The sequence below is a fragment of the Chroicocephalus ridibundus genome, chromosome 22 (assembly GCF_963924245.1).
Source record: "Chroicocephalus ridibundus chromosome 22, bChrRid1.1, whole genome shotgun sequence".
Classification (NCBI taxonomy): domain Eukaryota; kingdom Metazoa; phylum Chordata; class Aves; order Charadriiformes; family Laridae; genus Chroicocephalus; species Chroicocephalus ridibundus.
In genome coordinates, this window is record NC_086305.1 from 2,444,779 (window position 1) to 2,458,256 (window position 13,478).

Here is a 13,478-nt window from a genome sequence, read left to right on the forward strand (position 1 = left end):
GAAATCACTCTCGTTTTAATTCGCTTTTATAAGGTGATAAGCTTTTCCTGCCAGGCGGCGTTTCCAGAGTGATGTCATGCTGTTGGGTAAGCCGTGTGTCGATGAGGTCGTTTTGCAACCAGAACTCTCCGGAGGGAGAGATCGCAGCTTTTCGCTGGTCGGTGGTGGGGAAGCTCGTCGCAGAGCATCCCCCTTGGGTTTCTTGGCTGCAGATCCCGAGAGCAGGGGAGGAGACCTCTGGCGGGCTGGCTCCTCGTAGATCTTACTCTTAATTCTTTCTTGTAACAGCCTGCTCTGTTCCCCCTCTTCTCTTCCTCCCCGAGCCCTCCAAACCCTCCGTAAACGAGGTGGGATTTTTGGGCAGCGTCCATCTGGCAGGCCGTTCGCCCTCCCTGTTTTCCCGGCTTGCAAATCAAAGCTGAGCTCAAGCGAAGGTGCTGGAGAGCCCACCCTTTTCCAGCCCCTGCCCAAGGGCTCCCCAGAGCTTCAATCGCAAACTCGCAGCTGCGGATCTGGTGCAGGGGAATGGCTGGAATTTCCTGCCCGCTCGCAGCAGGCAGGTCCCAGGTCAGGGTTTGCTGCCTCTCGCGCCCCGAGTCCGTCCACCTGGGGATGGACAGGCTCCCGGAGCAGCGCAGAATTCCTGGTATGAGCTTCCCGTGCCAGGGATGATGCTCTGGCTGAGTATTTCCCCGTTTGAGGGCTCCTCGCCGCAGCATTTCAACCGGCCCTTTCTTTCCCTGCCACTTGCAGGTACCTCATCGCCTGGCTCCGGCCTTCCAGCAGATACGGATGGATATTCACCACCTCCCTCTGCTACGGGCTGGGGGTCTCTTGGCTGGTTCCCAGACAGCACCGCGGCTCAGGCCTGGGGGAAAAGCTCTTTTTTTTTTTGCTGCTCCTTGCCAGCTGCTTCCCGCTGCCGTGGATGCTCCGGTGCGGGAGCCGCGTGCTCTGTGTACACAGCCCTTCCCTAAGTCACACTCCGGTGACTAATTCCCTCCTGATGGGCACATGGAGCCCGGTCCATGCCCAGGTTCACAAATAAACGCATTTATTTCTGTTGGAGGTTAGGCTGGCACCAACCTCACCTGGTTCTTCAGCAGCTTTCCTTCTCTTGGGTCACCCAAAACTGTGCCTTGCGCTTAAAAAACCATCCAGACTCTTAAAATCCTACCGTTTGAAGGAGCTTTTGGGTTGTTCTTCCCTTGTAGCATCTTTTAGGCTTTCCTTGGTAGAAGCGATGCTGCTCTGGGATGTGCCTGGGTTGGATTTGATTTCCTTCATCTATTTCCCCCGCCCTGCTCTGTGTCGGAAAGCTTTTTGGAGGAAGGATTTGGAGCTGGTCCGGGTCCCTCCGGGACAGGTCCCTGCTTGGAGCCGCAGCCGCTGCCTCGTGCTTCGCTTCTGGGCCCAGCACCGCCATCCCAAGGGAGCAGGATGCTCCCAAAGCCCCGGCCTGGGGGAACCTGCTGGCTCTACGCTAAAAAACAGAGGCGGAGGGCAGTTTCGGCATGTCGCAGGGGCGAGAAGTGTCCCCCTTTGAACAGAAAGAGCCTCACGCCACGGAAAAGCTGCTTTTTAAATGCTGTTTGTCAACAACCGTCGCTCCGACCTTGCCCGGGCTGAGCTTGCTGCCTGCTCCTGGTGCGGGGGATGCTCTTGAGGCGTTCCACCAGATTTATGTCCGCCGAAGGGGAAATACCCTTGCAAGCTGGAAAGCATCCCAGCCCGGGGACAGATCTTCGCTGTCAATCCGTTGCTTTGGTTTTTGGGACTCCGTTCCAGGGAAGATGCTCGTTGCAAGCAGAGAACTTCCTCACGCCAAAAGCGCCACGGTAAGGAAGGTGGTCAGTGAGGACGTCTCCAATCCAAAAATAGAAAATAGAGACCTCGATGGAGCAATATCCTGCACTGCCCGGGCCCAGGGGACTGGGAATTCCAGTTAATCATCGACCACGGATGCAGTCAAGGCAGAAACGTCTTTGTCCAAGTGGAGCAGAAGTCTCATTTTTGGCAGATGCTGTAAACTTTGCAGCAAAGAGGGGGAAAAAAAAAAAAACATGATTCCCGCTGCGACGGGGCAAAAGCTGTGTTTCGCTCACCTGACCCATCCTGTTTGTTTTTTATTTAGAAACATCTAAAGGTCAAGACAGCTCCCACTCTGCCAGTTCATGGTGACAGCAGCCAGCGCTGGGAAAACATGGGACGTGGCTTCCCAAACATCCCGGGCTGGCAGCGGAGGGAGAGCCCTCCTCTCCCATCCCTCTCTGCCCGTTTCCAGACCTGGAATGGGATGGGATGGAGCAAACCTTGTCCGTGATGTGACCGATGGGCCACTTCGGAGCCCGGCTGGGTTCCTGCTCTCCACCGAGGGTTTTCTGACTCCTGGAAGTGCTGAAGCTGCCTCCAGCCACCAACTTCCCTAGAGACCAAGCCCTGGGAGCTGCTCGGAGCTTCACGTGGTGGCGGCAGATATGGGAAGCCATGCTGCTCTTCCCTTCTTGGCCCTTGGCTGAAAAATGCACTGTGGGAAAGTATTACCTGCCTCGCTGGCAGTACTTTGCAGAAATATCCCCCCTCCGGCACCCGACTTGCTCAACCCCCGTGGTTTCGGGGAGCGGGGCAGGTCCCATGGGTCGGGGGGAGCAGCCCCACTCCGAGGCCGATGCCTCACGGCGGGATGCTCCGGATGATGGGATGCTGTTACCTCGGTCTGTCGGTCCCGGGGCTGATGCGCGCTCGCTCTCGGGGGGCTCTGGCGTTGGCCGGAGGCTCTCGGCACGTTTCAGGAGCCACTTGCTCAACAGCTGCAAGGAACCGAGAGAGCTGGTATCTGGAGGGCAGCACTTCCCCTCCTGCTGCTTGCGATAACGCGTGCCACAGAAACAGCTGAGGTTTCTGCAAGCGCCCGCAGGGAAGTTTCGCACTATTTGGGGAACAGAGGTCCCACGGAGCCCCCTCATCTCTGCTCGCCCCCATCAGCCCCGCCACGGGCTGGGCCGGGGGGAGCGGAGCGGGGACGTCCCCTCGGGCACAGTGGCATCGAGCTGGGGGACAATTGCACTCGAGGAGGCGCGAAGCCCCGGTGGTGTGTGGTGGGTTTGGGGCTGGTCCCGCAGCCCTGTGCGGCACCGGGAACGTCCCCGGCCCCGCTCCGAGCCCTGCTCCAGCTGGTTCAAGTTCAAGGCTGTGGGCAGCTTGCGTTTCAAGGGGAAGTGACTAATGTCCACATTCCCCTTCTCCTTTCTTCTGGTGCTTAGTCTCAGCATTTGCAACGTGGCTTCTTTCTCCGGTGCTGGCTCAGCTGGGAGCCGCGGGTGGCTCTGGGGACGGCAGCGAGCATCCGCCATGTCCCCCACCTGCTGGCCATCTCCTGTCTGGAGACGGAGAGAAGGTGAAAGGAATATTTACATCTTTCCAGGCTCAGCCGTGTGCGCTCTGAGCTTTCACCTGGCTTTCTAGCAGCCTTTCCAGCTGCTGGCCCCCGTGCCATGCTTTCATCCCCAAAACTCCCGCTGCGTGCAGAGGAGTGATGGCACCAGGGCATTGGCTCCTCCTCACCCTCAGCCCTTCTCTTGGCCCGTCCGAGGTCTGGGAGTCCCCGACCACCAGCAACCCCGTGGCCAAGCGCTCCTATAAATGGCCGCTCCAGATCCGTGCCGGGTCGGCGGGAGCTGCGCTGCGGCTGCACCTTGGCGAGGGATGCTCGCAGTAACCGGAGAGGAACCTGCATCCCGCTGGGAAGAGGTGTTGGAGAAACACGACCTTCCCGTGCAGCTCACGGCCCAGCCAGGACCGGAGGGAACACGGGACGCTGTTTGCGCGCGGGGCTGAAGCTGCGCAATCGCATCTTGCAGGCTGGGGAGGACACGCCGGGACATTTCATAACGGGTCACTCGGCATCCGCGGCCGCTGCTCTTAAAACACAAGTTTTATGGCTGGTGCTGGACTGTAAATCTCCGACTTCCACGGCTGGCGCCTTTTGGGGGGAAAACATCCGTCTTCGGCAAACTTTGATGGTCTCCGAGCACGAGCCACCGTGCGTCACTCATGGATGGGGCTCGCACCACGCAACGCGCCCACGGTTAGAAAATGCATTGCAAAAGCAGAACTTCGGCATTTAGGGTTTTGCCGGGTCTTGCTCAAGGGCCGGGCAATGTGATCGCTGCGGGGTCGGGGCCTCTTCCTGCACCCGGACGCGCTGCGAGGCTCCGATTTGGCTTTGGACGAGCGCGTTGGGCACCGCGCAGACGGCGGAGGGGGCTGGTGGCCGGGCTGGTGGCTGCAGGGGACCCGGAGCTGCTGGGGACAGAGGGGGTGGTGTGGCAGCTCTGCCGCAGCGTGATACCCCCAGGTCTGTGGTCCTGCTGGGGTGATGCTCCCTCTCTTCCTTGAACTGGGGGGGGTGAAGGTTGTTGTCACCCAGCTGATAAAATCCCCAGGGGAGGGGATCACAGAGGGGCTTGGTGCTCCTGGGAATTCCCTAAGGATCCCACAGCTCCGGCTGGAACACAAGCACCCGCTGAGGAGCCAGCGCCCGGACCCCCTCCATGCGGGAAGATGCTCGTCCCAGCGCGTTCCCTGCCCGGCTGCCGGAGGGACGGGTGTCGTGCCACCCGCGGCAGCAGCGGGACGGTGCCAGCTCCCCGTGGGACACAGCATCGAGAGAAACCTTGCCCCGAGGTTTCCCCGTGAGCCGCCCGGGGGGTTCTTTCCACGCTGGAGGCTGCGGGCAGAGAAAGGCAGCGTGAAACGGCGCGAGGTCTCTGGGCTCCTCCTGCCCCATCCTCATCCATCCCTCCGCCAGGACGGACCCAGGGCAGGGCAGAGGAGCCAGAGCTGGGGCAAATCCCCTCCACGTGATGCTGCTGGTGCTGACAAACTTCTCCTTTCACGTGTTTTAGGGTGAAACGTTTGGTCTCGGTCTCGCCTCAGGCAACCCCTCGAGAAACTGGGTGAGAAAGGCAGGAGTAAGGCTGGAGCCGGCTCCCGAGGAGGAGCAGGGGATAAACAGCCGTAAATCACGGGATTACTGTAAACATGTTCATCCCGTGGCAGGAGCACAGTTAAAGACCAGGCGCTTGGCTCGACTTCAGGACATTTGGGATCAGCCTTGCCTGCCCCGGCGCCGGGGGGGACCTGCCCATTGCCTCGTCCGACCTGGAGTTTCTCATCCCTCTGCTCCTCTTTTTGGTGGAAGCATCCCTTAGAGAAGGCGAGGGACGGGTGGTTCCACCCCAGCCTCGGTGGCCGGTTCCCACCGAGGGTTTTCTCCTCCCCAGCCCGTGGGCAGCCCCGCTCTGGGCACGTGGCCCCGCTGGATGCGTGCCACCCCAGCGTGCCCGGCTCCGTCCCGACTGCCATCGGGCTGCCCGGGGATGACGTAAGCCCTGGCCGCGGTTGCTTCAGGAGGGACCGGACACGGGCTTGCACAGAGGAGCCGCTGCCGCAAGCCGGGCTGTGGTGTCATCAACCGGTTTGGTAGGACAAGGTCCAACGCTGATCCGCTCCTTCCCGCATGTACCGGCATGAGCCGGGCTGCCCGGCCGCTGCCTCCCTGCTCCGCCGCTGCTTCCCTGGATTTAGGGAAGGGGCTGGATGCCCGGCTCAGCCGATATTGGGGACCCCGCGTGCCAGCGGGGACTGGTGTGAGGTGAAGGATGGAGAAGGCAGCCGAGGATGCAGGGATGGATGAGCCGCGCCACGGTGCCGCCCGCAGCACTCATGGTCCCGCGCATCACCCTCTCCTCCCTCCGTCACCCCCTGCCACCCGCTCTGCCACCTCCCAGGCCAGCGGACGGTGCCCGCGGCCGCTTGTCCCTCGCCAAGAGGGTGAGGGGCATCCCCCCAGCCACGGATCTACAGGGAAAACGGGAGGTGGAAGGGAAACCTTTGTGTCTGAGAAACAGGATTATATATTTTTCGTGTCCACAGCTGCAAGCCAGCTTGCAAATCACCCGATTCCAGCACTGTCGGAGCTCCTGACAGTGAAATCCCAGGCGGAGAGGAGAAATTCCTGCTGGGTGTTTACTCCGGCGTCACCCTGGGACGGGGAGGGGGGACGGAGGGCGGGCAAAGTTCGGCTCCTATAAAGTCAGGTCTGGTCCACTTCATTCATTCCCCTGGCAGCATCGCCGGGAGCTGCACGTCCCGCCTTTGCGCAAGAGGTTTTGCAGATAAATCCCCCCCCCGGGGAGCACCGGCCGCCTGCGCCATGCCGAGGGCGCTGCGGGATGTCGGGGCTGCCCTCACCTGCCTCCAGCTCCTGCTGCTTCTCCCCGGCGCGGAGCCGAGGCCACACGCGTGGGACGGGGACAGGCTCCAGCTGGAAGCCATCAAAAAAGGGATCCTGGAGCGGCTGGGGATGTCCGCGCCCCCCGCGCTCCGGCAGCATCTGGACCAGGAGAGCATCCGGAGAGCGCAGCGGCTCTACCAGCACAAAGTGGCCGAGCTGACGGGGAACCGGAGCCGGGAAGAGGAGGGAGACGTGCCCAGGACCAGGCGCCTGCATCGCCTGACCCCCACACGTAAGTGGCCGCGGCTCCGCGTGCGTCCCGCCACCCTCGTCCCCCTGGGACATGTGTGTCCCCTGCCGTGTCCCTGCTCGGGCATGTCAGCCCGGCTGCCGCGGCGTGTGTCGGGACATGACCGGGCATGAACTGCGGCGGCCACGGTCATCCTTATCCCAGCTGCTTCCCTTGCCCCGGTGGTGGGGGCGAGCCACCTTTTTGAGCTGTTTCGCTTCAAACCACAAAAAAATAGTAAACGTGGGATGAAAGCTCTCCCCAGCAGCGGTGGCAGCCGTGGGTGCTCACAGCGGGGTTCGAGCCGGCTCGGGGGCGAGCGGAGGGGAGGCAGGGAGGTGCCATCCCTCCAGCCCCAGCTTGAGCCCCAGTTTGGGGGTTTACCTGGATTTGGGGAGATTTAGGGAAATACTCAACTCCTGCTGAGTGTTGGGCTGGGGGAGGACAGCGGGGTGGGGGGTCACCCCCATGGGTCCCGGGGCACCTGCTCCGGCATGAGGTGCTGCCCCTCGGCAAGACCCTCAGGTGGGTCCCGAGTGATCCGGGGCTGAGGATGGAGCCAGATCTCCCCAGCCTCGGCATCCCTCGGGATCTGGGTGATTCCCGGTTTGGCTGCCCGGCAGGAGCTGGTCACACGCCGTGGCTGGCGGCGGGGATTGCCGGCTCTTACATCAGTCGTCCTCCCTGTCCCCACAGTGCTGCGCCAGCTGGACATCCCTCCAGGACACCAGGACCTCCAGGGAGACCGGGACCCTCAGGGAGGACACCAGGACCCTCAGGGAGACCGGGACCCCCGTGGTCCTTACCGCTACCATCTCCTCCTCTCCCGCACCGAGGATTTCCACCGGCAGCTCCGGGTGGTGCAGGCGGAGCTGAAGCTCTTCAAGCAGTCGCTGGCGTCCCCCGGCATGACCCCACTCAACGCCTCGGAGCCCCCCCAGGTCAGCATCTACACGCTGGGGGGGGCTCACGGGACCCCCCAGCTCCTGCGTAGCCAAGAGCTGGACCTTGCTGCCCCGAGCCTGGACCTCACGGCAGCCGTCCAGCCCTGGGCCACGGGTCCCGAGGACACTCTGCGCCTGGAGCTGGCCTTCACAGCCGACGTCCCGGCCTTGCTGGCCACCCCGGGGGGCGAGACGCTGGTGCTGGAGGTGGAAACCCAGGAGACGGCGAGGCGGGGGGCCAGGAGAGCGCGGGGGCTGGAGGAGGAGTGCGGGAAGAGCGACGGGAAGTGTTGCCTCAAGTCGCTCAAGGTCTCCTTCCAGGACATCGGCTGGTCGGACTGGGTCATCGCCCCCAACAGCTACTACATGAGGTTCTGCGAAGGTTCCTGTCCCCACAACTACAAGCCGGCCAGCATGCACGCCCAGATCAAAGCCCGCATGCACTCCCTCTCCAAAGCCACCCCGCCGCCCTGCTGCGTCCCCGCCGGCTACGACCCCATGGTGCTGATGCACTACGACGGCGAGGGCAGGCTGGTCTCCACCCTCTTCGAGGACATGCTGGTCACCAGGTGCCACTGTGCCTGATGGCGTCGCCTCCAGCTCAGACCACCCGAACAGGTGCTTCCCGGCAGCTCCAGCATCCCAAAAACCAGCCCCCGTGCCACGAAACGCCTCAGGACCGGCCCCGACTCCACTGCCTGACCCAGCCCCGGGGTCTCCAGTTGTGAACCCCCCCTCCACAGGCCACCATAACTTATTCCTTCCCTCTCTTCCCTTATTTAAAACCGTATTTTATTTGGTAGGTGGATCCTCCCCACGCGGGAGAGCCCGAACGGGCCGGGGTGGGTCTGTGCCCGCGGCCCACTCCACGTCCGTCTGAGCATCATCTCTTCCCTGCTTAGAGATGTATTTATACAACTTTCTTATTTATTGCTAACTTATTGTATTTTATAGCAAAGTACCTTTTCGGGAAAGGGGTTCTTTTGGGGTATTTGTATTTTATATATTTCTATAAAACAGAAATAATGTAATAATGTAAATCAATAAAGCGATGGGAACAGGGGTGCTGGCTGCTCCTCCTGCGCGACCCGCCGGGGGGGGTCTCTGACCAAAGCCCCCCAACGGGTCGCTGTTGGCCGGGGGGTCCCGCAGCCCGGACCCTCGGCTCCCCCGCTCTGCAGGCTGGGAGCCGGTTCCATATGGATTTGCCGGTAAATCCTTATGGCGGGGCCAGCCCCATCCCCACCCTGCCAGCGGCTGCCGGGGCGCGTGAGTAACGCCTGGGCGATGCTCCCAGAGACCTTTGGGTTGTTTGCGTCCTTGAGGTGGGTGCTGGGCGCAGCCTTGACCCCCCGGGAGGGACGTCCAGCTGGGATGCGGCCTTTGCCCCATTTCCAGGTATCTCTGGCTGTGGGACCCCGCAGACACCAAGGGGTGGGGGGAATCCCGGCTCCCCCGGGGCTCTGCCACTGTGGAGGTTGGTGGCACACCCCGTGTCCCCAAGGGACTCGCCACAGATGGATGGGGTGGCTCTGCTTGTCACGGCTCCTCTCTGTCCTGTCCCCTCTTCCAGCACGTCCCAGGGGTGTCCTGGGCTGCCCGGCCCTTTGGCAGCTCCTGGTGGGGACCTGGGCTTGAGGAACGTGGGATATGGGGACCTCTGGTCTGGGGACATGGGCTTTGGGGACCAGGACTTGAGGGACATGAGATATGGGGACCTCCACTCTGGGGACGGGGTCTTTGGGGACCAGGGCTTCAGGGACACAAGCTGAGGGGACCTCCAATCTAGGGATGGGGCCTTTGGGGACCAGCGCCTCGAAGGACATGGGATACGGGGACCTCCACTTTGTGGATGGGGGCTTTGAGGACTGGGTCTTCGTGGGCACAAGCTATGGGGACATTCGCTCCGTGGACATGGACTTAAGGGACCTCGGCTGCAGCGACCTCTGCTCCGGGGACCTGGGCCAAAGTGACACGACCTCTGCTCTGGAGACCTGTCCTTGAGGGTCCTGGTCCCTTGGCAGCCCAGCTCTGGGGACAGGGGCTCTGGGGGCTCTGGACTTTCCCCAGGGACCTCCAGCCTCAGGCAGCTCCTTCGGGTTAATGTTTACAGCCCCCTCCCCGTGGTCCCGACACCCCTCCTCGGGGCTGGCAGAGCCACGAGCAGATAACGCACCGCGGCTCCGCTCAGCCGCTGCCGCCCCCAGCGCTGCCAGAGGGACGGGTCCAGCCCGTAACAGCACCAGAGCGGGAGCTACGCAGGTCACTTAATTAAACCATTTAATGGGCCACGGTGGAGCACCACAAGGGCTGGAGCTCAGGGGAGCCACGCAGAGCTGGGGGGGCACCCGGACAAGCCACCGCGTCCCCGTGTCCCCAGGCTGCCGGTCCCCTCGGGGTGCACAACCTGGCAGCGATGGGCTCGGGGGTCTTGCCAGCAGCATTAAAAAAAAAAAAGGGGCTTTTGCTCTGTTCCCCAAACTGGCAGATTTAGCAGAAAAAGGGGGGGCTGTGTGTGCAGGTGACAGCAGGGCTGGTCCCGGTGCCTGGATGTCCCCAGCTGCTGGCATGTCCCCAAGCGCACGTGCACCCTGAGACTCTCCATCGGCAGCCGAAAGGGGAAGCGGAACCGTGCGCCGCGGTCACCCCATGGCCCCCTGCTCCGCCGGATGGCCGCGGCGGGGCCCCACGCACGTCCCCAGCAGGGAAGGCTCCGGCGCGGCGGCTGCCGGCAGATGCTGTGCCGAGGCGTCCCCGCGGTCGGTGGCCGGTGGCTGGGGAGGAAGCTCCAGCCCTCAGTGCTCACCCCGCGGTGGGAACTGGGGTGAAGGAGGAGGTCCGGGGCGGGGGTTAAAAACAACATCCCCTGAGAAAGGCGTCCCTGGCAGGACGCACGCGGGGGGACCACGTGTGTCCCCGTTCCCAGCCGTGGGGAGACCCACAGAGCCCACATCCATGGCGCAGCCCATCCCCATCCCCTCTGGGCTGGGGGCCGGTGGGGAAAGCCCCGGGAAGAAGCATCCGTGGAAGCCATAGCCTCTCCCCCCGGCCCCCCCGGCCCCTCACTGGCCGGGGATGATGTAGATGTCCTCGCCCCCGCCGGGGCTCCGCGTGTTGGCGTAGATGGGCTGGTCCCCGGGGACGGCCTCGCTCTCCAGGAAATAGTCGTCATCCGCCGGGACCTGCGGGCTGGGGGGGACAGAGGGTGGCACCCGCCCCATCGCGCCCCGGAGATGGGGCAGGTCGGGGGTGGCTGGTCCCCGAGGGGGGGAGCGAAAGCCATGGGGTGGCTCTGGGGGTGCGGGTGGGGGGAAAGGGCTTGGCCCCAGCAAGCGCCTGGGCCTTGGGATGGCGGGATGGGACAGCGCGGGATGGGTGGGACAGCGCGGGATGGGTGGCACTGCGTGGGGTGGCATGGGATGGAGTGGGACAGCACCGGATGGGACGGGACAGGATGGGATGGGACAGGACGGGACGGGACGGGACTGGATGGGACAGGATGGGATGGGATGGGATGGGATGGCACGGCACGGCACGGCACGGCATGGCACAGAATGGGATGGGACAGGATGGAATGGGATGGCATGGCACAGGATGGGATGGGATGGGATGGGATGGGATACGGTGAGGTGGGACAGGATGGGATGGGATGGGATGGGATGGGATGGCATGGGATGGCATGGCACGGCACGGCATGGCACAGAATGGGATGGGACAGGATGGAATGGGATGGCATGGCACAGGATGGGATGGGATGGGATGGGATGGGATACAGTGAGGTGGGATGGGATGGGATGGGATGGGATGGGATGGGATGGCACGGCACGGCACGGCACGGCATGGCACAGAATGGGATGGGACAGGATGGAATGGGATGGCATGGCACAGGATGGGACGGGATGGGATGGGATGGGATGGGATGGGATGGGATGGGATGGCACGGCATGGCACGGCATGGCATGGCATGGCATGGGATGACACATCATGGCATGGGATGGCATGGGACAACATGGCACAGTACAGCACAGCAGCGGAGGGGATGGGACATGCCCTGAGCAGCTGGTCCCCGTGCCGGATCCTCACCTGTACCGCTTCTCCTGCCATCCTGATGTCCAGCCCCGCGTGGTGGCCGGGGCGGTGCCAGGGGTCACAAAGATGTTCTCATAGTCCGGTGCGGCAGCGGCAGCAGCATCGGTGGTGTCCATCTCAGCGGCCCGGCTGATGTAGCGGGGCTGCCCGTGGGCCGCACCAGGCTCCCACTTACCCCACACGGTGTCGGCAGCCACGGCGGCCGCTTTCCTCCGCCGATAGCAAACCACGACGGTGACCACGAGGAGCACGGCCATCCCGCCAGCCGCCCCAGCCAAGCCGGCCACCAGCCCCACGCTGCCTCGACATTCCCTGCCGTGGAAATGGGTGACGTTTAAGGAGTCGAGGTGGGAGGTGAGGCAGCGGCAGTCGGGCGCCGTGCAGTTGTGCTGGGAGCAGGCGCAGGGCGCCAGGACGCTGCCCACCACGTCGCAGCGGCACGGCACCACCAGGTCGCGCAGGGTGGGCTGGAAGGCGGTGGGGGGCACGGCGGGCAGGGGGTTGCCCTCCAGCCACAGGCTCTGCAGGGCCGTGGCGTTGGCGAAGAAGCCGGGGGGCAGCTCCCGCAGGCGGTTGTGCTGCAGGCGGAGGTGCCGCAGCCCCCGCGCGTGGCCGAGGAAGGCGGGCGGCAGCTCCCGCAGCCGGTTGTAGGACAGGTCCAGCTCCTCCAGGCCAGGCCCGACGCGGGATGAGGGGCTCAGGGCGTCGATGCCGTTATGGCTCAGCAGCACCCGGCTCTGCCGCTGGAAGGGCCCCCAGTCCAGCTCGGCGCACTGCCGGCTGCGGTTGGTCAAATCCAGCACGCCGGGGGCGTCCGTGGGCACGGGGAAGCAGGGGGACGAGGGGGACGCAGGGCGCAGCAGCAGCAGCAGCACTAGGGGTGCCGCAGGGTGTCCCATGGCCCCTCTGCCCCACCAGCCACCTGGGGGAGAAACGGGGGGGGGGGGGGGGGTGTCAGCAAGACCCACGCCTGAGCAGGACACCCCCCCCCCCAAGTCCCTGCTGAGCTTTCCCCCTCCCAGCACAAACCAGTGCAGCCCAGTCTGGCACCCACCCCGCTCCCTCTCTCCCCGGGGGTCCCGACAGGTGGTTTTCCATGTGCGGGTGTGTCCCCCCCCCCGCCTCCCCGGTCCCCAGCACCTCGACTCGCCTGCGCTCCGGCCGCCTCTCCGCCTGGCGGGGGCAGGGGAAGAGGAACAGGCGGGTCCTGCCGTCCCCTGTCACCCCGCCGGGGCGTAGCTGGCCCCGGGGTGGGGGGTGGGGGCTGCAGCACCCCCAGCTCAGCACCCCCCCAGCCACCGCCGGACCCCCCGGGCCTTTCCTGGGGTGCCGAAGGGCTCCGACACCACTGCAGCCGTGCCGTTCCCTGCCCGGGGGGCTTGGGGGGGCCCCGGGGGGGAGTCTGAGGGCTGGGCTGGGGGGGGGGGATGCTGAGCATCTCCACGGCCTCGCGTGTCGGCACCGGATGGGGGACCCCCCCCCCCCCCCCCCCCTCAGCCCCGTGTCCCCGGTGCCCGGGGAGCACCCGAACAGGCGGCTCCAGCGGCCCCCCCCCCGGGCACACGGGTGGGCACGCACGGGCACGCACACGCGTGTGCTCCTGCGCGCGGGGGCACGCGCGCTGGGGGCTTTCACGGGCGCGCGCTCGTGCGTGCACACGCGTGTGCGCCGGCAGCACGGTCACGCGTGCACGGCGGCGGGGGCCCGGTGAAGCCGGGGCGGGGGGGGGCGCGGGGGGGGGGGTGTTATAAGGGTCTCAACGATGCGTTGGTGCAATTAACGCAGCGGCCCGGGGAGGGCGTGTGGGCAGGATCGGGCCCCCCTGGGGTCCCCCGTGGGTGCGCGGCCGTGTCCCCGCACAGGGTTGGGGTCCCCACCGCTGTGTTCCCCACGTCCCCATCCCTCTGGGTCTCTCCCC

General features: G+C 64.6%; 2 protein-coding genes across 2 annotated transcripts; one reads left to right on the forward strand and one right to left on the reverse strand.

Moving 5' to 3' along the window:
* Window positions 1-5,206: 5,206 nt before the first annotated feature.
* Window positions 5,207-8,394, forward strand: GDF15 (growth differentiation factor 15). Its single transcript, XM_063358184.1, has 2 exons — window positions 5,207-6,530; window positions 7,224-8,394. The coding sequence occupies exons 1-2, from the start codon at window positions 6,218-6,220 to the stop codon at window positions 8,054-8,056; spliced, it is 1,146 nt and encodes a 381-aa protein (XP_063214254.1). The 5' UTR covers window positions 5,207-6,217; the 3' UTR covers window positions 8,057-8,394.
* A 281-nt stretch (window positions 8,395-8,675) lies between these two features.
* Window positions 8,676-12,998, reverse strand: LOC134526299 (leucine-rich repeat-containing protein 25-like). The gene is made up of 3 exons (XM_063358050.1): window positions 12,701-12,998; window positions 11,555-12,482; window positions 8,676-10,660 (listed from the first exon to the last, which is right to left on the reverse strand). The coding sequence occupies exons 1-3, from the start codon at window positions 12,996-12,998 to the stop codon at window positions 10,534-10,536; spliced, it is 1,353 nt and encodes a 450-aa protein (XP_063214120.1). The 3' UTR covers window positions 8,676-10,533.
* Between the last annotated feature and the right edge of the window lie 480 nt (window positions 12,999-13,478).

What these genes read in the sequence shown, in the direction of transcription:
- GDF15 (XM_063358184.1), top strand. Translation starts at nt 6,218, where the DNA reads ATGCCGAGGGCGCTGCGGGATGTCGGGGCTGCCCTCACCTGCCTCCAG. An exon ending in GCATCGCCTGACCCCCACAC is followed by an intron (nt 6,531 to 7,223) that starts GTAAGTGGCCGC and finishes CTGTCCCCACAG; the next exon opens with TGCTGCGCCAGCTGGACATC.
- LOC134526299 (XM_063358050.1), bottom strand. Translation starts at nt 12,998, where the DNA reads ATGCTCAGCATCCCCCCCCCCCAGCCCAGCCCTCAGACTCCCCCCCGG. An exon ending in CGGAGCGCAGGCGAGTCGAG is followed by an intron (nt 12,483 to 12,700) that starts GTGCTGGGGACC and finishes TTTCTCCCCCAG; the next exon opens with GTGGCTGGTGGGGCAGAGGG. An exon ending in TGGCAGGAGAAGCGGTACAG is followed by an intron (nt 10,661 to 11,554) that starts GTGAGGATCCGG and finishes TGTCCCCCCCAG; the next exon opens with CCCGCAGGTCCCGGCGGATG.